At 34.5% G+C, this 21,981-nt stretch overlaps 1 protein-coding gene and 1 long non-coding RNA gene across 2 annotated transcripts; one reads left to right on the plus strand and one right to left on the minus strand.

The window, feature by feature from the left end:
- The first annotated feature begins 250 nt into the window (after positions 1 to 250).
- On the plus strand, positions 251 to 16,416 carry LOC136826159 (Golgi-associated PDZ and coiled-coil motif-containing protein-like). The gene is made up of 13 exons (XM_067083193.1): positions 251 to 385; positions 2,704 to 2,840; positions 3,120 to 3,290; positions 4,362 to 4,537; positions 5,852 to 5,996; positions 6,732 to 6,869; positions 7,642 to 7,767; positions 8,106 to 8,236; positions 8,677 to 8,805; positions 9,214 to 9,410; positions 9,748 to 9,979; positions 10,190 to 10,285; positions 12,784 to 16,416. Exons 1-13 carry the CDS (start codon positions 298 to 300, stop codon positions 12,857 to 12,859), a joined length of 1,842 nt encoding a protein of 613 aa, XP_066939294.1. The 5' UTR covers positions 251 to 297; the 3' UTR covers positions 12,860 to 16,416.
- Positions 16,417 to 18,296: 1,880 nt separating this feature from the next.
- LOC136826162 (uncharacterized) lies at positions 18,297 to 21,797 on the minus strand. The gene is made up of 4 exons (XR_010849529.1): positions 21,659 to 21,797; positions 20,305 to 20,361; positions 18,569 to 18,684; positions 18,297 to 18,317 (listed from the first exon to the last, which is right to left on the minus strand). It is a non-coding gene; the product is annotated as an uncharacterized lncRNA (long non-coding RNA).
- Positions 21,798 to 21,981: the final 184 nt, after the last annotated feature.

Genomic DNA, 21,981 nt, shown 5'->3' on the forward strand with positions numbered 1-21,981 from the left:
CCTTTTTTCATTACTGCAATAAATCTTAAACGGGATTGAGCAATTTCTCTCCAAGGAAATAAATAGGAAAAGATATAAAGGGAATCTTTCTGAATAGAGCAAAATGCATACGCCACATCCATGGTTAAAAAATATAACAATCCATATCTTTGTTATTACAGTTCATTTGAGACTACGTCCAAAAGAAATAATCAAATGAACAATAAATTTGAGAAGCACTACAATAAGTGAACATAACCCCGAGAACAGTAGGTGTCAAAACAACAATAACAACTTTGCCAGCTGGCAAATGTTGCAATGGCGGCCACAAATGTCAGTTTCCGATGGCTAGATCTATTGGAAAAGGAGTTTGACAAGGCGTTCGTCGACCTCGATCTATTAATAGGCAAGTGCATTAATTAAGACGGGTTACCTCATTTTGTTAGTGGATATTAACCGGGTGTAATTGCGATACAGTTGTCTGTGATATACGGGTGTCCTAGTCATAGGCCCCTATGACCCTTGTATCATTTTGGGTAGGCCTGTTCGTAGATTTAACCCCAAGGTAATGTCAGGTTTTTGGTTAAACATTAATTGAAAGAATGTATCGGTTCTTGTATTTTGTTTAACTTCATCATAAGCTTCTTTGTTTAATATTGTTGGCCCTGACCTCTCGTCTCTCTGGGACCTCATATGGTCCATCCCGGCAGGCCGAGGCCTTTTGCAAGTGACATTTTATAATTTTATTGAACATTGGTAGTACTATGATACTTGAATTTCATTCCAGTACATGAACCATATATTTTTTGACTGTTCATCATGTGATTTATATAGCCTGCAGTCTAGAAATTATTAGGGGGCCCGAGTGGGAAACCAGGATTTTGAGAAGGGGGCGGCGAGAGGGTTTTAAAGCAAGACCTATTAAATGCATTTACAGGAATTGTCTAAAAGGCATAAACCTTAAGATGAAAAGTCTGAAAAGTTCACAGTGGAGTCAGTAGCTTAGTCAATATCAATCACAAAACTTGTTATGACAAACAAAGTTGTTGGAAGACCAATTGCGGCAATGCATCTTGACCGCACCTTCCCCTAGGATTAGCCTACATGATTTACACCCCTCACCACCAAGCCTTATCCAGAACACTCTCGAGTCATGTAGTAAGTTGTGGAGTGCATCCTCACCTTACCTACCCTCTTTTACAATGGAAGAAATGGAGGAAGGTCAAAGACATCTGCTTGTGTTTTAGGGGAGTTGACAATTGTAATGTTGAACAATCATTGTTATTAGTGTGCCCTAGTTTCTCGAGTGCAGTATATTTTTAAGTATGTGTGCATTCTCTCTATCTTCTCCTCCTCCAGTTTAAGCTACCAACTCTTATAGGAAAGAAACATGTAATTGCACACAATATGATATAAGAAAGACGCTTTTCAAATATATTCATCAGAAATTATTTCCCGGCTTACGCATGTTGCACACATCCGACGAAGAAATATGGCCCCAAAACGGCAGAATAATCATAATTTGAAGGTTTTTTTTTGAGTAAACTCAATTATGACGTCGTTTTTACATTAAAAGTAAGGTTTTCTTATGATTTTTGACGATTTTACAAAACGGTTATGATAAGGCATCGTAAACCGGGAGTATCACAATATGATATGAACAGTTGTGATTGCTTTATTTACAAAACTTATAAGGCATCCACAGTATCACTTATCAAGATGGCCTCTCATAACCATTGGATGAATAAGCCTGATAAAATGTGTTGTTCAGCTAATGGCAGAATGATCATTAAAGTTTTCTGTAAATTAGCCAAAGTAGTCACTCATGTGTCTACAATTTTTTTGAGATACATTGTAGTGTACTATACCAGAGGCTGCCCTTATGTAGTACTCAGTGTTTAGTTCATTGAGAAACAAGTATGTAGACTTTCCTCTCCCCTTGCAGACTGGAAACTGAGTACTAACTGATCACCAAGGTCAGTACCAAAACATTTTTTTGGATCTTGTAACTAAGGTTGACAGCAGATACTTGTCTGTCACAGTGGAAGGCATTGTAGGATACTGCAAACACTTTCATTTAACTACCATTTTGAAAAAAAGATTACTGGTGTTGATTGAAGGCCACCTTGCCCAACAACCAGTCACTTTTTCCTTGGGTAGCCCCCATTCTTTGGTTAATCTTATACTCCAACTAAAATTCTTTTCTTTTTCTCCCCCTCTAACATTATTAGACTAAAACTGTTTGGGTCTTGCTCACTCTGTAACCCCAGTTATATTCTCAAGTTAAAATGAATATTTCAATTGGAAATATAAGCCCCAGTATGTTTATTTTGTTTATGTCCAAATTTCCAGTATTTGTAGTACTGTTTTACTGTATTGGGTACCTGATGTAGATATTGCAGCAATACTGCACACAAAAAGTTTGTCCTTTCTTATTCCAATATTCTTTAATATTTAATAAGAGTGATTCATTCTCTCAGCCTTTGATTTCTGTTTCAGCTCTCTTGAAGCCATTATTATTAACGACTCCATTTATTCTTGCAGCCAAAGGACATGTATTTTATTTAATTCTTCACAGATCATCATTTGAAATGCCTTGTTTGTCCTTTTATCACAGTATGACACCACAGATTGTAAAAATCACATTGTATCCAGTGACCTTTTACTGCACTGTTTTATAAATGTAATGAGATAATTCTGTTATAAATGTGTTCTTATTAACAGGAGAAGTTGACCATTTTGATGAAGATGAAGCAAATTTTCAGTGGCCAGCGAGGGGTCGCCTTGAATCTCTGTCCTCGTGCTTTGCACAACTTACCCACAAAGCTCAAACTGTATTTCAAGCAAATGCAAAATTGGAGGTTTGTATATTCAGTGTAACAATAGTTCACTAGTCACTACATATTTTCAGTGTACAGTATTAAGATAATTCTGAGATTTTAAACTTTACTGTAGTTAGAGGAAATAAAATATTTACTGCACTGTATTTCTGAAATGCAGTTTCTTTTAATGAAGGGAAATCAGAAAAGCTTAGGTGAGATTTTCTGCTTAGATAATTTGTACACAAGATGAAAAATATGGCTTATGTGATCTAATTATAACCTCCCTTAAATTCATGCCAGATTTATTTATTTTTCCAGGCCGAGCTTGTACATTTACGTCATGAATGTGCAGAAAGCAGAGCATTCCGGGAGATTGCTGTAGCAGAAAGTCAGGAATTGTTGATGAGACTTCATTCAGCACAATTACAGCTTCATTCAGCGAATGGTACAACTAATGTAGAAGATTCAGAAAAAATTAGGGAGAGACTTGTAAGTTGAATGAACTTAAGTGTCCTCCCTTTTGTTTATTATTTTTTTGTCATCACAGATTCTGTATCCATTGATTTTTTATTACTATGTTTTATAGTTACCATACACAAGTGGCTACAGAATTTCCATATGCTGCAGTACTGTACTTTGAAATCATGAAATATTTTGTCAGAAAGTAAGTTTATGGTGTTTGTTATTAAAGATTTAGGGTTTGTTGAATTATGCATTATAATCTTACTATCATACCAGAGTATAACTGGGTTGTTATACTATAGAATTCCTTATAGCATAGAAATACATACAGTCTTAGTTCAAGTGGGCATGAGGAGTGATGTCCTTTGCTCAAATGTTTGGGTTTTTATTTCAAGATTTCACTCCCTTATATTTCATGCTATCATGGTTAGGATGAACTTGTGAGTATTTTGTTCCTTACTTTTTCTTGAACTTCATAAATGAGTTTAAAGTGTTGTGTAAAGGATTGCTGAGTTGTTAATTTGTCCATTTTCTGTAAAAATACTGTATAACCAACATTGTCCAAGTAAGTGCCAAATTATATATGTCCATCTTTTATAGAGCAAGACATTTTAACCAGATTTGTCAAAATTAAAGGTAAATTCTGAGTTTGTCCATTTTCAGTGGAACTACCATTTTAACCAAAATTGACCAAATGAATGCAAAATTGTCAGTTTCTCCATCGTTGGTAAATCACGTTTTAACTTGGTTTGTCCAGATTAATGCTGATATTGTACAGTATATGCAGTCCATCTTCTGTAGATGTGACATTTTAACCAGAATTGTCCAAATGGTTGCTAAGTTGTGTTTGTCCATCTTCTGTATACCTGACTTTCTTCTACATAGAAACCTCTATTTTAATGAAAATGAGATAGCATGTTTGGTCTTATACTTAACAGTACCATGCACGGTAGTTTGTTATACAGTATATTTAAGGTAGCTGGAATATCATTAAGTTCTTTGTGTGAAAGATGAAAATTTCTTCATGGATTTGTTACTGTGCCAGCTGATTTTGAAATGTACTTGCTCGTACATAAAACTGTCTTTTGTTTATGTTAGGAACGAGAACTGGAGGAGCAACGTTCATCAAATTTGAAATCTAACGTAGTTCATCATGAAATAGATATTCTGCGTAAAGAAAATGAGTCACTGCGCCGTTACATTTTAGGACTACAAGGAGAGCTATATGGTGCCAAATTAGCTGCTAAATATCTTGATAAAGAATTAGCAGGAAGGTAAGTTATCAGTACTTTATTTTTGGGGAATTGCATAATGTGCTCTTAAGCCCCTTTTCCACTTGAGACCTGTAGAAGATAAGTCAGTGGCTGCTGGTGTCTCAAATCCTCCTTTCTTAATAGCTCACAGGAGCAGTAAGGCTGTTTGCCAGTGAAAATGTATTGTAGTCTGAGCAAGGCTTTAACTGGAGACCACAGAATGAAAATTGCTGCTGATTCCACTGAACTACCACAACCTGAATTGAGAATGGAGGAGAGCTTAAACACTTACACTTTACTTTCTTTCCACTTACTTTCTTCCATCTTGCTGTCCAACCACTCCAACTCCATCTTTTCATTGTTTTGAGTGCTGGATGTGGAAATATGTACCAGTTAATGGAATACAGTGAAAAATGGCTTTCAGAATAGACCCTGTAACATTGAAGTTGGAACCAAAATGCAAAAAATGGACCTGAGAGCATTATCTGATATAAAAATTTCATCTGGGAGTCATAACTTGAACTCATAGATTACATATGCAATAATACTGCATTCTTGACAAGTGGGCTAACATTGAAACTGCTTCTCAGTGTGTCCGAGTTGTTAACATACTGTATTTGAGCATCTCCCTTACTTTCTGCCATTTTGCATACACACAACTTAAGAAAATACTGTATAATTAAGACGAAGAAAAAGCACTTGTAGCTTGATGTAGCACAGACTACTTTTAATATTCCACTAATCATTGTAATCACAGTGTTCCCTCTCTCTCAAAAATGTTTTTATAACATGCTTTGTATGCAGAACAAAGATGCAAAGAAAAAACTACACTTTAAAAAAAAGTGTAGTCTGTTAGATTACAGTTAAGTTGCTCCAGAAAGATTGAAAGGCCGCTATGCAATGTATGTGAGGTAAAATAAATACAGCACTGTATATGGCAACTTGCAGGTAAGGGGTTTGAATTACCTTTATTTTTAACAAATTAGCATTCAGTTAATTCTAGCATAATTTTTATTACTATGAATTTCTCTTATTTAACGGCTTTCCCAAATTGGAAAAAAGCAATAAGGAGGCTATTTAAGTAACTTCATGGAGCCTAGTTGTACAGAATTCAGTTTACTGCCTTGTAGTTTTCATGCTGTCATGCAAAATCTTGTTTTTTGGTAATAATTTTTTTAGTGAAAATACTTTATAATTATGACAAACAGAAAACATTACAGTATAACTATGTAATGCTTTACAGAGGAATTTCTTTTGCTCAGCATAACACATACTGTATTGTAGTAGGTGTTTGTAACTTGGAAAAATGAATGAATGAAATGCATCTTTTAACAGGATTCAACAGATTCAGCTATTAGGCAGAGATTTGCGAGGAGAGGAACATGACAAATTATGGCATCAGCTGGAAGCAGAGATACACTTGCATCGTCATAAGACTGTTGTTCGAGCGTGTCGCAATAGATTTTCTCATAATACGCAGGTAATTTTGTAGTCCTTAACACTGTGCTGTATTTTAACTTGTAATAAAGCTTCGAGTAAGATACACTAAATGTTTAGTATAAAATTTTTTTGTCATCATAGTCAACACACTAAAGTAAGATTCTTATTCGACTAGAAACATTGTTTGATCTCTTTTTAATTGTGTTACTTGAAGTAACTTATTTGGATTTAATTCTTGTTAAATCTATGGCAGTACTGCTGTGTATTTCTGTAGTGAAAACAGAGGTGATTATAATAGGAGTTTTTAAATACTCAAGTGATTTCAACAAGTTATTATGAATACTCTTAAGTGAAAGCAGTCTCTTCTAGATTAAGTGAAAGCAATCTCTTCTAGATTATAATGGCATATGTGTATCTACTGTATGTTACTTTTATAAGTGTGAAGCTGCAGTGAAGTTGGTCTGCATATGGACTTTGAATCTGAGAAAAGATCTGAAGCTTTTACAAAGAAGCTTTCACTTTACAATTGCTTGACTTACAATAATTCAACTTCATGGTGTCGTAGTGAGAAGTATAAGTAAATAGAAATGAAAAACGTTGAGATTAATCATGCAAAGAGATAATGAGAGAGAGATGGAAATTGACCATTTGTTTATTTCTCATTTACTATTAGTACAGTAGTATACAGTAAAGGTCCATTACTCCTGAATCTTGTAATTTGGAAAACCTGTTTGTATGGCTGTTGGGTAGAAAATCACCATTCTGTTTTCTACAGACTTCACCAGATGCGAGAGGTGATGCCAGCGGAGCAGTAGTTAGTGGTAACAGCATGGCTCGTCCCACAAAACAGCAGCAACGTAGGACTGTCATTTTAAGGAAGGGTGCAAATGAAGGACTTGGCATGTCAGTAACTGTGAGTTTTGGCATTAATTTTGTCTTTTTATGGAGTATTATCATCAGTTGGCTACATTTTGATGTAAGATGGTACAAAAAAAATATCCTCTGTAAGAATGATGCAGTTTTTTATGTGCTTCACTTATACCTGCATGGAACCTTACAATCCGTGAGGCACATGAGTGTTGTTGCTAGACAGTCACCAGATGATCTCTCTTGAAGTCATAAATGAAGTGACAGATTTGTGAGGGACATGGACAAATGTGAAAAATTTATTTTGAGAATAAATTTTTGTGAATAAATATTTCGTATGGCTTAAATTACAATGAAGTACAGGCAGTCCCTGGTTATTGGCAATCCAGTTTTATGGCGCTTGGCTAGTGACGACAATAACTGGATTTTCAGTGCCAATATCTGGTTATCGGCGCTGATAAGCACTTATTGCCGATTTTTGGTTATCATCATGCTGTTGGGAACAGAACCCCCGCCAATAACCGTGGGCTGATTGTATTTAATTATTATTATTATTATTATTATTATTAGGCAGTTTACCTGATATTTTTGTCTGTGGTGATTCATGAAGAATTGTATGAGAAATCATTTTTGTTCTATGATATGATGTATGATCCTAGAAAATTATGAATGCATATGTAATACTGCATAAACTACAAAATATAAACCTTTGCTGTTCCAGAGTGGACTGGCTAGTCTTGTGAAAGCTGAGAATTTTGACTCTGTAGTCTCACTGAACTACCATTCGATCATTTAATCAGTTGGCCTGTTTATTCTAGGGTGGAAAAGAACATGGTGTCCCCGTTTTAATCTCAGTCATCCACCCTGATACTCCTGCAAGTCGTTCAGGCCAGTTGTATGTTGGAGATGCCATCTTGAGTGTGAATGGTGCATCATTAAAAGAAGTAGGTCTCTGTTGTAATTTTTATTTGTCTATGTGTATGTTGTTAATTGTTGGTTTCAAGTATTTCTTGTTGCTATAAACTTTGTAGGAACTTGTAAAGGGAAATCTAAGATTCCATCAGATTTTTTTAAATACATTCAACTTTTTCCAGTAGCAAGGTATTCTTGAAGCAATTGATATTATTTTATCTTCTGTCATTCACTCTTATGGGATAGCTATTGAGAAATTTAAAATATAAATTGATTTGCACTTCAGTAAACTAAGAATTTGCCTTATTCATTGCTTTTATGTGCTGTCAAGATGTGTGATTATTGTTTTATGGTAAAATAATATTCACAGGCAAATCACACAGAAGCTGTTAAACTATTGTCCTCTCAAGAAGGTGACGTCACTTTAGAAGTAGTGTTTGTTTCTCCAGAGGAAGATGAAGACGATGATGCATCTTTGTTTGGTGACCCTTATAGTTTTAAGTAAGTTTTCATAACATTTACTTTTGAAGGTAGTATGACTTTTTGACCACAAAGCAATGTTAGAAATCCATAAAATATTGAAATTAGGGTTCTGTTTTATTCGAGCTTTGTTGTTATATTTTAGTTTATGATTTTTCCTGGTAAGTACTGTACATTAGTGTGTTATCAACAGTGTAATATTGTTTATACATCTGTTATATAGACAACTGAATGGGTAAGTAGTTATTATAATTTATAATTTAAGAAACAAAGATCTAAGTATTTTAAAGGACAATTTAAGAAAATACACTATGACCATTTACCAACTACAGTAGTAAGAGAAGTACAGTACATGTGAGGTAGCAAATTAAAAACATGGTGTTTATTGACGAAAGAAATAGTAACAGCTATATATGTACAGTATAGTGAAATTATCTGATGTGTTAATTCTTTAATGACAGGTACAAAATATTTGACGAAGATGTTGTGAGCCTCACCAGCAGCCAGTTAATGCCAAATGGCCGTTTGTCTCGGGCTTCAGTTGAGAGTGTTCGTGGCTCAACGGACAACATGCTTCTAGAGTCTCCAAGGTTTTTAACATACTTCATGTTAAAGTGTTAGCTAGTCTGATCAGACCTCATGTTTTGCACAGTATCTAAAACATTCCTAGGATCTTGTTAATAAGTACAGCACTGTACTGTACTGAGAATGATGGAGTTTGATGAATTTTTATAACTTTTGCTAGTCAAATGGCACATAGTATTGTAAATGAATTTTTCTGTATTACAGAAATGTACTTTGTTTTATAAAATAACTGGGTTTTTAGGCAACTGGTTCTCATGGTAAATTACCATTCAGCCATTTTAAGAAGTAAACTTTATTTATAAAAACAGTCTTCATTGTAAATTAACACTGAGCCCTCTTTTTGTAAACTATTGTTAACTACTGGGAAGGATGTTAAGAGTATTTTTCAGTGTGAATTTATATATCGCTCACAGGCGACGGCTGGAAGTTGACGTGATCAGTGAAAGTCGAGAGGAAACTCTGTTACAAAATGGTAATGGTGATATTCACGTTGCTGCAAACGGTGTCGCAGAAATTAATAATGGCTTGAGTTGTGAAGCAGTCTCGCAAGAAAGTCTAAATGGTACGGCAGGACGATTGGAGTTTCACAGTGACATGGGTGAGAGTTTGGGTGAGTAATTTATTTTTTCTAGTCTCTACTACACCTAAGATTATCTTTCAGATACTGTATAGGTAAAATTACCAGTTATGTATTTGTACAAATATATTGAAGACTAAACAGAGAGCTTTCAAGAATCGGTATGGACAGATTCTTGAAAGCTTTCTGTTTAGCTTTAGTCTTAAATATACAGTATTTGTACAGATAAGTAAATGTGGATTTGTTTCTCCATTTTAAGACTTATGCTATTATGAGTATTTTTAAAATATTCTGATTGATAGATTGATTTGTGTATGAAAAATTTTAATGTTGAATGTAAGATTCAAATGAGAAAACTGATATTTTGTAGGAAGTGAGGATGAAGGACGCAGACCGTCAGGTACCCCAGATGCTCTTGCACAAAAACTCCCTGATAATGCTCAAGTAGAAGTGGCTTCTGAAGTCATGGAAGAAACACAAAATAAACCTCAACATGCCAGCTCAGGAGATGCTGATGCAGAACTGCAAGAAGCTGGTGATACCAGTTTCTCAGTGAGAGAGGCTATGGACTCCATTACTGATGTCACGGAATCATCCTTGAGGTTAGTTAGTGTAGCTGTTTTTGTAAAGTAATGTTTTATGGGAAAAATAAAAAAATATAACTTTTAATTTCTTTAACTGTTATACTTCCATACATATGCAAATTTTTTAAGTTAATGACCTTTATAGGTACATATCTTCTATTGTATTTAGTCAATCATGTTGATAACAAATTTTAATTACCTGTTAATTACAAATGTGTTCATTCGCAGCTCTCCTTCCATAGAAGATTACGAAGATGATCAGAACAGAGGCAGCTGTACCCCTCCAGAAGAGAGTGAACGAAAGCTGAGCGTAGTTTTTAATCCGTAAGATGATTTGTCATTGTGATGTTGTGTTTGTTGCATCTTCCTCTTTCTGTCACTTTTGATGATTGGGTAATTTTGTCGTTTCTGCAGAGTTTTATTAGCTTCTCTACAAAAGTAGGAGGTTACGTACTGGTACATAATGTAAACACTTTTTCATTATTTTTTAGGTACATCATTGAATATGAAAGGTATTATGTGAAATGAAAAATGGGAAAATAGTAGGAAAAAATGTCAAGAACCTCACGTTTTTTCCATTTAACTGTAAAGGCATTTAAATTTTCTGCTTTATTTATGCCCTGCTTGTGCCTATTTATTAGTCTTAATACAATTTTTTGTCCATTTTCTCATTTTTTACAGGTATTGATAAAAGTCCATGCAGACTTTATAAGTACTATAGCGGTGTCTTACTCTTGGGGGAGTACTGTAATAATTCTGTTTCTTAAGAAAAACAAAAAGTCTTCTAAAAATCAGATTGAACAGAAGTAGGGAAAATATGTGAATGTAGAAGGGGGTGACTTAGCAGACATGATTTGAGTGGCTGAGAAAGGAAAGACTTTCTTGATCTTACACATCAGTGGCCAAAATGGAATACCTCTCTTGATCTTACACATCAGTGGCCAAAATGGAATACCTCTGTGTAGGAAAGAGAGAACCTTGTATCTTAATGGCTAAGCTGGCCCTAATGGAGCCTAGAAAAGTAGCAAGTTTAAAATAATAATCTTAATGGAAGATATAATGCAGAAACAAAGGCATGTGGCCAATATTCTCAACAAGTTTAGATAAGGTCATTATAGGTGACCGTGATGATTAAAAGTAATTTACAACACCAAAGATAATTTTGAACTAACTTAAATTACCAGAATGTTTGTGGTTACAGATTTATTTCATTATACGCAAGGAAATTCTTCAACAGGGACAATTCTCTGCCAAAATGATCTACAGTACTACTCTTATAATTAATGGTTATTGTAGGTTCCTTTGTGTTGTTTTTTATCTATCAGTTACACAATTTTGGAAGCTTTTGTCTTCATTATCTTTAATTTATGATGGTATTTCTATATTTACCTGCATACTTTTTTACATTTTGATCATTCTTTGATATGATTTTGTGTATTTTTTGGTTTTGAAAAATTTTTCGTACAAACCCGTTAATCACAATTAGCCTTATTCACAGTGTAGCATTCCTTAGACATGAAATGTTTAAAGCATTGTATATGGAAGAAATAGAATTGTCAGGAAACTAAGTTGGATAGCTAGGAAATAAATCTTGATAAAACTACCTCACAATCATACTTCTGAGTTTTTATACCAGCCGCTAATTTTAACTAAATCTGGTATATAAGAATATCCCATCTGGAAACAGGAAATAATTTATGATGCATTTATTAGACCTGTATTTCTCTGTGCAGCAGATATGAGTGGTATAAAAAAATAATTAAAATTCAGATGAGATGTGACTGAGATTCATTTGGATGATGATATTTGAATAAGTTGTTGAGGTGTGCAGAATCCAGGAATAGATAGTAGGCCAAAAAGTTAGTGAGTTTTGGCTAGTGATGAGAAAGAGAGAAGGGCAGTCAATCACTAGTAGTTAGGTAGGTACGGTCAGAACAGGATGGTGACCAGTGGGAAGGTCCAAAAAATCACAGGGTAAGTTCATAAATCAAGGCCTGGACCAGAGGGATATTCAATCAGTGTGTGCAAGTTGGAAGAGAATAAACTCCCTAGATATTTAGTTCTATAAAGGAAAATTATGATAATGGAAAAGTGAGCTCAGTGACAAGTAGCAGAGATAAATGTGTAATTGTAATAGAAAAAAGGAAAATGTTAACTCAGGTTAGGAGGGCCTCCACGTCCCCATTCTTGGTGTACATTCATTACTGCTCAGAATATTTCTATTTACCATAACAAATTTTTAAATCAGGCTATACTGACAACAACTGTGTCTAGCATTTTTATAGGTGGGTAAATATTTGGAGAACTTTTTTTTCCTTGAATTTGGTTTGGATTCATATTGCAAATTGCTTGAGGTATGATTTTCCTTACATTAGGTTTACCTTTTTTTGTGCTTTAACGTTGCAACATCAAAGTGCTATGAAATCAAGGATGTTTGTTGCTCATGTTTTAGTTTAGTTCACATAAAGGTTAGTTTCCAATATCAAGATTTTGGGTGACTCCCTGCAGTTAGGTCACAAATACTTTTTGATGTCTGTTTTAAATGTATTATGAAAGTAAGAACAGATGCAAATATAGTAATTTCCGATAATTATGGCGGAAATCGTTGATAAGCGATATGTGTATAACGTTTTGTGTGTTGAGAAGCGGCGCAACAATTAATCTTTTGTTGAATTTTATTTGAAGATTATTTTTTTCAAGTTTTACATATTTTTACATTACCAGTGATTCAGAATGATTTCATTTTATTTAGTTGTTCTTTTGACATAAACTATTTTTATAAGTTCTTATGTTTTGTTTCCATTTTTCTTTTTTTCATGTAGAGAAGAGGGCAAAAAGACATTGGAAGTGGACGAAGGCAAGACCTCTGGGACAGTCGTATTTAACGGAAGTTACTAAATACAGTACCTGTTAAAAACTGTGACATCAGAAGTGTGGTCACTCAATAACTAACATCATCCTCTTTGGTGCTGAGGTAATTTTTTTGTGATATACATAAAACCTGATACCAATAACTTATAGGTGTATTTAAATGAAACATTGCTTCTTTTTCTTAAAAAATTACTTATAACTTTTTCGTATAGTTGATATATATTCTCGACATTACTGTACTTTTTATTCATTTTTTTTTATAGCTGTTACTTTTTTACAGCTTTAGTTTATTCTCAAGCTTATGGTTACTGTAGTGAATGTCATTCATTGTAGGTTATGGTCAGTTAAAAGATATGCAGTATTATCATTCCGTACAGTTTCTTTAAACTGAAGATATTACCGTATGTAAGATGTTTTCCACTTAAAGAAGAGTGCTATATGTCGTTTGTTAATTAGTTGAGGTTTTATTTAATATTGATCCATAGCAATAATGGTAAATTATAAGTTTAAAGAAAATAAGAAAAACTTGCAGGATAATTGTTATCAACAATAACTTTTGTGAAGTTTTATAGTTGTGAAAGGGACTTAAATATCCCTTTTCTGCTTCACAATCAGAGTAGATTTAGGGATTTTGGTTTCCCACTTGAAGAATAACGTTTTTCATGACTTCATCATCTATGTTTGTAATAAATGTTGTGGGCTTTAGCAGGAGGTACAGTATACCCAATAGTGTTTTGCGGTAATAATTAGATTTATTTAAGCATAGACATTTCGTAAATGAAGGTGTATGTTGAGGTATTTTGAAACTCATAATTTTTTTAGATTATTTTACTTCCTCTTTTTAGTTGAATGCTTCACATTTTTGTGGTTATGAAAGTGCAGATATCACATTTTTTGTGGTAATTATATTGTGGTAATGCAGATATGCAAATTTAGTGATCCAGTGCCAGTGTTGAAGTATGTATGGTATCTTGGGAGTTTCACCATCCTTTTTTGATTTCTGAGAGCCACAAAATCTGTCGAGAAGCTAGTTGCTTTAATCAGTTTCATTAATCCTCAGGCACAGTGAAAGTTAGGGGTTCCCAGAGCCTAGAAAACCAGATAATGAATTTTCATTGAATTGATTTACTGCTTGTAATGTAAAGCTGAACTGTGAAAATATTTTAAGGATCATTTTGGAAAGTCATATAACAAAGTACAGCACAAGCTATATCCTGATGTAAATCTAAATGTTTTACATATATTAAGGGAACCAGCCAGTTCTGGAAGGAAGATTTTTTGTTTATTAAGGTATGTCTATAAAATACCAGTAATAAAGGACATCATGTTCTTCAGTTTTAGCGCTAACCAAAAGAACTCATTTTGCAACATATTTAATTTTTTGTCTTTTTTAGCTCTTATGTAGACTTGCATAGTAAAAAATGTTTGCAAAATGTATACATTTTCAATTTTAGAATTGTAAGGAAAATGAAAAAATGCCAAACTTTTTCCTTTGATATATAATAATCTTTTGATTACACAAAAAAATTAAATATGAAAGTGATATAAGCTGAATTTTTTCATGCCAAAGTATTTCATATGATTATTTTGGACTGTGTACAAGTCAAGTCTTTTACAAATGTTTCACATGATTAGCGATCATATAGTTTGTTGCTTTACAGAACCGTAAAGATTTTTTACCTGCAATACTCTGGTTTTCTCCTAAATACTAATATCATGTACTATTTGGACATTATGTTGCTTGGTCTTCATTACAATTTTAATTTAACAAAAATAAATGTATGTCAGCAGCACATTTATTGGAAGGTTACTTTCAAGGTTTTCTTGAGGAGTGTCTGTTACTAAGAGGCCTACAACATACATTACAGCATAGTGGATTTATAATTTATGCAGATTTTTATTAGGTGCACACATCTTTTTAGGTAGCATAAAATATCTTGGCAAAAATGTTTGGACATTGTTCATCTCAACTGGATAGCATCAGTTCCTTTGGAGCTAGAGTTTTTGAATGTTTAGTTAAAAAATGATTTAAGTGCTTTATACATCGTAAAAGGGATTTTGTACATTAGCAAGATGAATGTGTGAATAAGATTTTATAAAGTAGCTTCAGTGCTTGGAAAGGTTTGAAGCTATTGCAGGTGGATTGTAATGAATAAATATATAGCTTTTATAGATAGTTGTATTCATGTGTCATTGATTAATTTGGGTCTCACATAGTTTTTACCTTGATATACTGAGGAATGTATTGTCTTGCATTATCTGAATATCTGTTGTAATACACAGATGAAAATATATTCCTAGGTAGGATGAAGTGGGAATCTGAAGTCCTGAATCCTCAAGACTGATAACAATGAAATGAATTGTACCAGAAAAATTTTGTTATTGAAGCATTTTCTAATCCTTTTAGGTGTTATGCATTTACAGGTTATTTAAAATGTGAGATACGAGTACTTAAGTGATAATTAATAGGAAGAGAACATAATGATTCTTGATAGCTTCATATTTCACGTATATAATTAACAGTTCCTTCAGATGATGTTTGTAACTTATGATTAGCATTTTGCAGGAGGTCAGTTTGTCAGCTCTTCATGAGTTTAGTTATTGGATATGAACTACTCATAAACTCAGCTGTGTTCTCTTTGAACATTTCATCACTTCAGTACATCTTTTAACTTTTCCAGCTTTTGTGATCAGCATAGCATTTTTGAGATGTGATGCCGTTTGTCTGTGTGTTGTTAATTGCAACAATCTACCGTTCCTTTTTTTTTTCTTGTAGCAGATTATTGTTAATCTAATTTATATAAAAACAGTGGCTTGAAAATTTATTTTTGCATTTACATTGCAGAAAGGTATATGATGCATATTTTGTTTACATTTAGAAAAGGGTGAGCATATTTATTGAAAGTTTAATATATTATAATTTTCTATTTGTAGTATTGTCAAAGTTTAGTATTAAGTTTTGTTGATCTTATTAGACTAGTTATCCTGCATGTCAGGTTCCTTGTTACTGAAAATTACTTACGAAAAAAGTCATTATGTACTGAAAAGTTTTAAGGCTTCCAAAATAATAATACCTGATTTAGTAGACTCAAAAGGTTATAGCATAGAAGATTTAAAGATCAGTGTATATATATTCGTAATTAATATTGGTACTAAAAATTTTTATAAAGAAATTTTTATGATATGAGAGAAGTTCAAATATTCTTAGTCAGTAAAAACTCAAGCTTGAATCTTTCATTACTTTTGTATAAAACTAATTGTCATAAAATGATAGAGAAGCACTGAACTGCTGTACTAAAATATTATCAAGTAAATAATCACAGAATCTTGGGAATAACCTCACAAGAATTAATCTGTCTACTATATAAAACTTTTATTCTTCTTATAAGTCTGTATCCTTTTGATCAGTTGATAAGGCTGAAATTTCAATGCAATAAGACTAGATAAATGGTCTTTGAAAACCCAGTTGAATCTAATTGGAGAAATAGTTAAGTATTGTTGTGGAATTGAAAATGTTGAATCATATGTACCCTGTAAGCCAAAGAGATGTTTTCAAGGCCTTAAGAATACAAGTCCAGCTCTTATTACTTCTTTTCTTTTCCCTGATTTTTAGAGAAGTAGTCCCTTCCTTGGTTGTCATGTTTCATACATAAAATATAAGAAAAATTTTAAGCAAGAAAAGGCTATTATTTTTATGGGGCTTCAGTACATCAGCCAATGAAAATAGTTTCACTGGTGTAATGGAATTCCTCTTAGGCTCCCAAAAATAAAGCAAAATAACAAAAAATTTTTGATAATTCAAATGATTTTAACAGAGGTAATCAAGACACTTTAATACCTGCCACATAAGGAGAAATCACTTCAAGTGGGCTCTCAAACCTGCTGTTGGTGAGCACCTACAGAAAAGCATTCCCAAAGAAATTCCAAGGAATTTACAAGTACCCTCATCAATAAAGAGTTTTCTAACACTCAGTAATATATAATTTCTGGTAATATGACCAATGAAGTTGAAGAGACTTCATTTGTTCCTTATAAAGTGGTATTTTGGAGCCTCAGGGCAGCCCTGTATGAACCTACCTCAGTCATCGGACAGATCTTAACCTCAAAATGGTCTTCCTTCAAGCCCTATCCTTGGCCAAGCGAGTCAGAGAGTTGCATGGACTGTCATACCTTGTCAGGCACTTGGAGAGGTGGCGCCCTCTCTTGTTCTCTTTCATCACAGAATTTGAGGCTAAGACACAAGATCCCTTGGTTCTGAACTCAAGGTTTGAGTTTCTCAATTCCCTCCCTCCCCTCGAGAACTTGTTGGTGGAGAGCCTGATGAGATGTTGCTGTACCAAGTTTGCACCAGAAAATTTTCTTTGCGAAAGATGAAGAACTTAAGACCAGAGTACAAGTACTCTTTCATGAGTACAGCATAGGATGTTGCAAGAAGGAGGTACCTAAGAATACCATCTCCTGGCTATGGGAGGTAATCTTCAAACCTTACAAGTTCCCCGAAAGCGTGGAGGACCCTCCGACCCATCCACAAACTCACAGCATATGAGATGTTGGGCCCTCTCTCGCCTTCTGGAAGAACTAATCAATCCAACAGGTAATGAGGGAGCAGTCTGGTGGCAGCAGTTACCTTTACCTCATTCTTCTTGAAGGATGTTGTCCAAAAGTCCCTCAACACCTTTTTCTTGGGGCCTGTGGTGGCGGCTCAACAAGTAGTGTGACTACCTACTTTAAAAATTTGGCATTTTTAATGGGTTTTATAAAATTCATGTTCCAGTAAGAAAGGATCAGGCAGTCCCATGGTTTACAGTGGGGGTTCTGTTCCCAGTGGCTCGCTGTAACAAGAAAAATGCCTTAAACCTGAACTTCATAATAATAATGGGAATAAATGGTGCTTATGGCGCCATAAGTGCCATAAAACCGGGTACAGCGCAGTAAAACTGCTTACGGCACTGAAAACTAGGTTAACAGTGCTGTCATGCGCCTGTTAAGTCAGAACACCATAACCCAGGGACTGCCTGTATTCTGAAAATACATTAATGAAGAATCTAAAAAAATATACAAAAATACTAACAGAAAAACCCACATTGGTTTCCTTTTATATTCTTTACTGTTTATTTTATAAATATAATTTCATATTACAGTACTGTATATTTCTAGTGAAACATTTAATTTCTGAAGAGTTAAATTATTTATAGCTGCAAAATAATGGGGCAAACTTATTCTTTACAAGAAAAATGCCCATGCCAACTATAATTTCTTATACATCAGTCATTAAAGTGCTCCTCAGTGTAGTTAACAGCAGCATAATATGATTACAGATGTGAAAATATATAAAGAAATAAACTTACTAAACTGTCAATGAACGTTAATCGTCAATTACTCTGTCTTCATACAGATGGCTTGGGTTCTCATTGTAATATTTCTTGAGGTACCAACATGTCAATTTCATTTGTTTGTTCTGTGCTGAAAAATGATCCATGGCAGTCTGTAAAAATGAAAATGATTAGGTAAAGTAATATTAAAAGAATATATTAAGCTACCTCTGTATTTTATAGATAAGATCTACCCTAATGGTTAAAGGCAGTAAATTCAATGTTGAAAGCAGTTTTGGGTGAGGGAGTTCAAAGACAAGCAAGATATTGCTCACTGAAGGGAATCTTAAATTACATGGTGATAATCCCATAAAAGTGTACAGATGGTAAAGCCATTAAAATCTGAAAACTATTATTCTTGTACCTTAGCAAGAACTTTAGCAATCCCTTGTCCTTGGAAAACTTCTGGAACGACAGTGTGCTGCAGATCAACTGCTCCTGTTGCTGGATTCAGGACATCATACTGAAGAAACGCTCTCTCTGTTTAAAATATAAAAGGAATGGCACGTCTTAATATTCATCAGAATATTGCAAATTCTGGATAATTTTAATTTCTAAATGCAAAAAAAAAGTCTTTTCATGAATATACTATCGGTGAAAGTTGGTCAGGTCACTGGTAACAAGGTAGTTGACTGGTGGCAGGAGAGTAAGGGGAACGAAGGACTCACCCTCTCACTCGATTGTTGGCAGCACATTTTCCTTTGGCAAAAGAGCAAATGTAGGATTGGTTAGGAATAGCCAATAAGGATAAGGAACTTCAGGCTTACACATGTAAAAAAAAATGCAAATTATCCTAAATTTGCAATTTCTTCCAACAAAGATATAAACCTTGTCTTTTATATCAAGACTCACTCGTTAAGTGGGAAGATTGCTCAGAGAACAAGACTAGTTTTTGTTTTTCCTATCCACAACAGGTTCTAAGGAGAAAGTATCCATGGATTTGTGGGTAACATCCTACTGGAAGCGATAATCCTGACTTTGTGAGTCCGTACCTGGAGTATGTAGCTGCCACTATTGCCAGACAACTTGTATGTTCACTTGATAACCTCCTGAAGCCAGAATGAGACAGTGTTCTTGGATACCCCCATATGTCTGCAGTCTTAACATGCTGTCATTGACATTCAGGCCTCAGATGTTGAATCTGAGCAGATGGTACCACAAAACTCCCTGGACACAAAAGTATCATATCACAGTCATCATCTACACAGTCTCTGAGGCAGGGGATCAAAAAACTCAAATCTCTTGCCAGGGACTTGGCTAAAAATTCTGGGAAGAGTAAGAACGAGATGGATCCCCAAACAAATGAGTGCTGAACTAATTAGAGAGGCCATGCAACTCACTCGCTCCTTTTCCACTGTCAAGGCTAGCAAATCCAGACTGATCAACAAGGCGGGAACCTACCTACACCTTCCTTGGAAGTCTTGCTTCAAACCCCAATCAGGCACCATGACTGAACAGAAAACACACACACCTTGAATCAATTATGGCTGAAGAAAATTGACAGTTCTGAGGGAAGTGCCCCACCACACACCTGCCTGCTACAAACTGACCACCATCCTAAGCATAATGACTGCTCCCAGATAACACCAGGAATACTCCTACATAAAAAATGTCGGAACGATTAGGATTTCCTTTGCTATTTTAAGGGTATGAGAAATAATTACCCCCACTGATATGAATTCAACTGCTCATAAAACAACACAAAGAGAAACTGGTTATTTTCAGGGATAACAAGCCAGAAAAGCAATATTGCACTTCATTAAGAAATGATACCAAGTCATGCTGATTTCATCTCATTAAGCATTTGGCATTCATCCAGCACCAAAGAAAAAATAATGTTACAGGACTGTCAATTACTGTGGCTGGGCCATAACCGGACATGAGTACAGAAAATGCACATAATCATCAAAACAGTTTGCCTACTTGTTTTCTGTAATGAAAAATGAAAAGTAATATATTTTTGTTATGCAGATTACTAATACACGGCAGGAGTAGGGATGTCTATTAGGATATATATACATTGTTAGCTTTTGTCTCCAGGTTTCTCCCAACTTTCTGTAAAATGCACTATGCCATGCCAACATTTATCAAGCTACTTGCCTATTAAGCTATGTGCCTGGCAGTCAGCTACAGATTGCTTCAGTTCTTACTAACATCCTGAAATGAAAGGTTACCAAGCCTAATATTAAACTTCCATGAGTATCAAACTAACAGTGTGTCAAAATTTTCCAAATGCAGTACTGTACCTCTTTAGTAATTCACAACCCCAACTACTTATGTTATGCTCAGGTCTGGGGACAATTGTCTAGATACTACAACAGAAAATCAACCAGGTTAAGTATGAATGGGACCCAGCATGCTCAATTACTTCACTTAACATAAATTTACCCTCGGATCATATATTTCATGGATAAAAATGCTGCCATTACTTTTATCTGTCTTTGGGGAACTCAATTTCACCTTTGTAATTATTAGTTTATATGATAACCAGGAAAAGAATAATGCACATGCAAAGTATGTAACTATGACTTTGATAAAAATGTCCACGAAGTAATGGAACCACAACAGTTCAAACATCAACTATGGACCTTGGAAATGGTTGAAGTATCCGTATGTCTAATTGTTGAAGTATCTGTATGTCTAATAGTAAACACTATGTAAATTGTTATTAATTTGCCCTTCACACTCCATGAGGAAAAAATGCTAAAATCATCATCATTCAACGACCGACTTACGTCATTTGATGTTGGCAAGAAATGAATTTATCAAAGAGCAGTATTACCGAATTCACACAGGCTATTCAATGGCCTAGCATACTCAAAAGACACTAGTGACAAAGATGTTCCTAACATTAGGCCTTTTTTCTTGAAGTTCAGTGTGATATATTCAATTAACCTTCGTTAGACTACAAGTTGGCCTTATGGTAATGTAGGCTATGTTGAAACAGCCATTCATACATACACACAAAAAAAGCTTCCATTTGATGGTAATTAGTTTAATGACAGCTTTATTGGTCATATTAATGACATTTTTCAGTTAAAAACTGATAGAGCAAGTTCTCGTCAGTGCTAACAATAATGGTTAGAAATGTATAAAATATGGGAGATCTAATAAAAAAATATAGATTACGGTTTATGTATAAGGGTGTGAATTAAAATACCATGGCATTAGCCAACTGCAGAAAGCTAGAAATTTATGTCTCACGGAAATGACACAGAAAATTATCAGGCTGTTGTTGCTGCTGTAGTTTTCGCTTGCCTTAGGCTATGCAAACACGAGCTCTTGGATACCCTGTAATAGGCTATACACTGATAAATGCACCTTTGGAATGAAGAAAAACTTAAGGAAACAAAAAAGTGTTATACATTACGGTGACGGGTGATGAAAAACCTCGGACACCTGCTGTTAGCTTACATAATGACAGCATCAGAAAGATAAGCTTTGATTTTTGTACCTTTTCCTAATTGTATGTAAAATTCCATATTGTTTTCGTCGTGATGAACCTGCAAAGCTCCGACTTCAGTCGATGTCATCCTCTTACCCGGAATAATTCTGTTAGTTTGGCGAGATAGAGATCGAAGTGCATACCGACCACTCATGATGTCTACGTAAAGGCAAGTGACAACGGAATCAGCTGTTTTATGTAAACAATATCGATTGTAGTAGTGCTAGATCGTGCTATTCTTGTAACAGCTCTTCTGCTGGATTTGGTTGTCGCAGTCTGTTGAGCTACGATTGCATAAGTTGCTACTTAACCTAATTTAGTTCCTATTCAAA

This window comes from Macrobrachium rosenbergii, chromosome 40, assembly GCF_040412425.1.
Source record: "Macrobrachium rosenbergii isolate ZJJX-2024 chromosome 40, ASM4041242v1, whole genome shotgun sequence".
NCBI lineage: Eukaryota > Metazoa > Arthropoda > Malacostraca > Decapoda > Palaemonidae > Macrobrachium > Macrobrachium rosenbergii.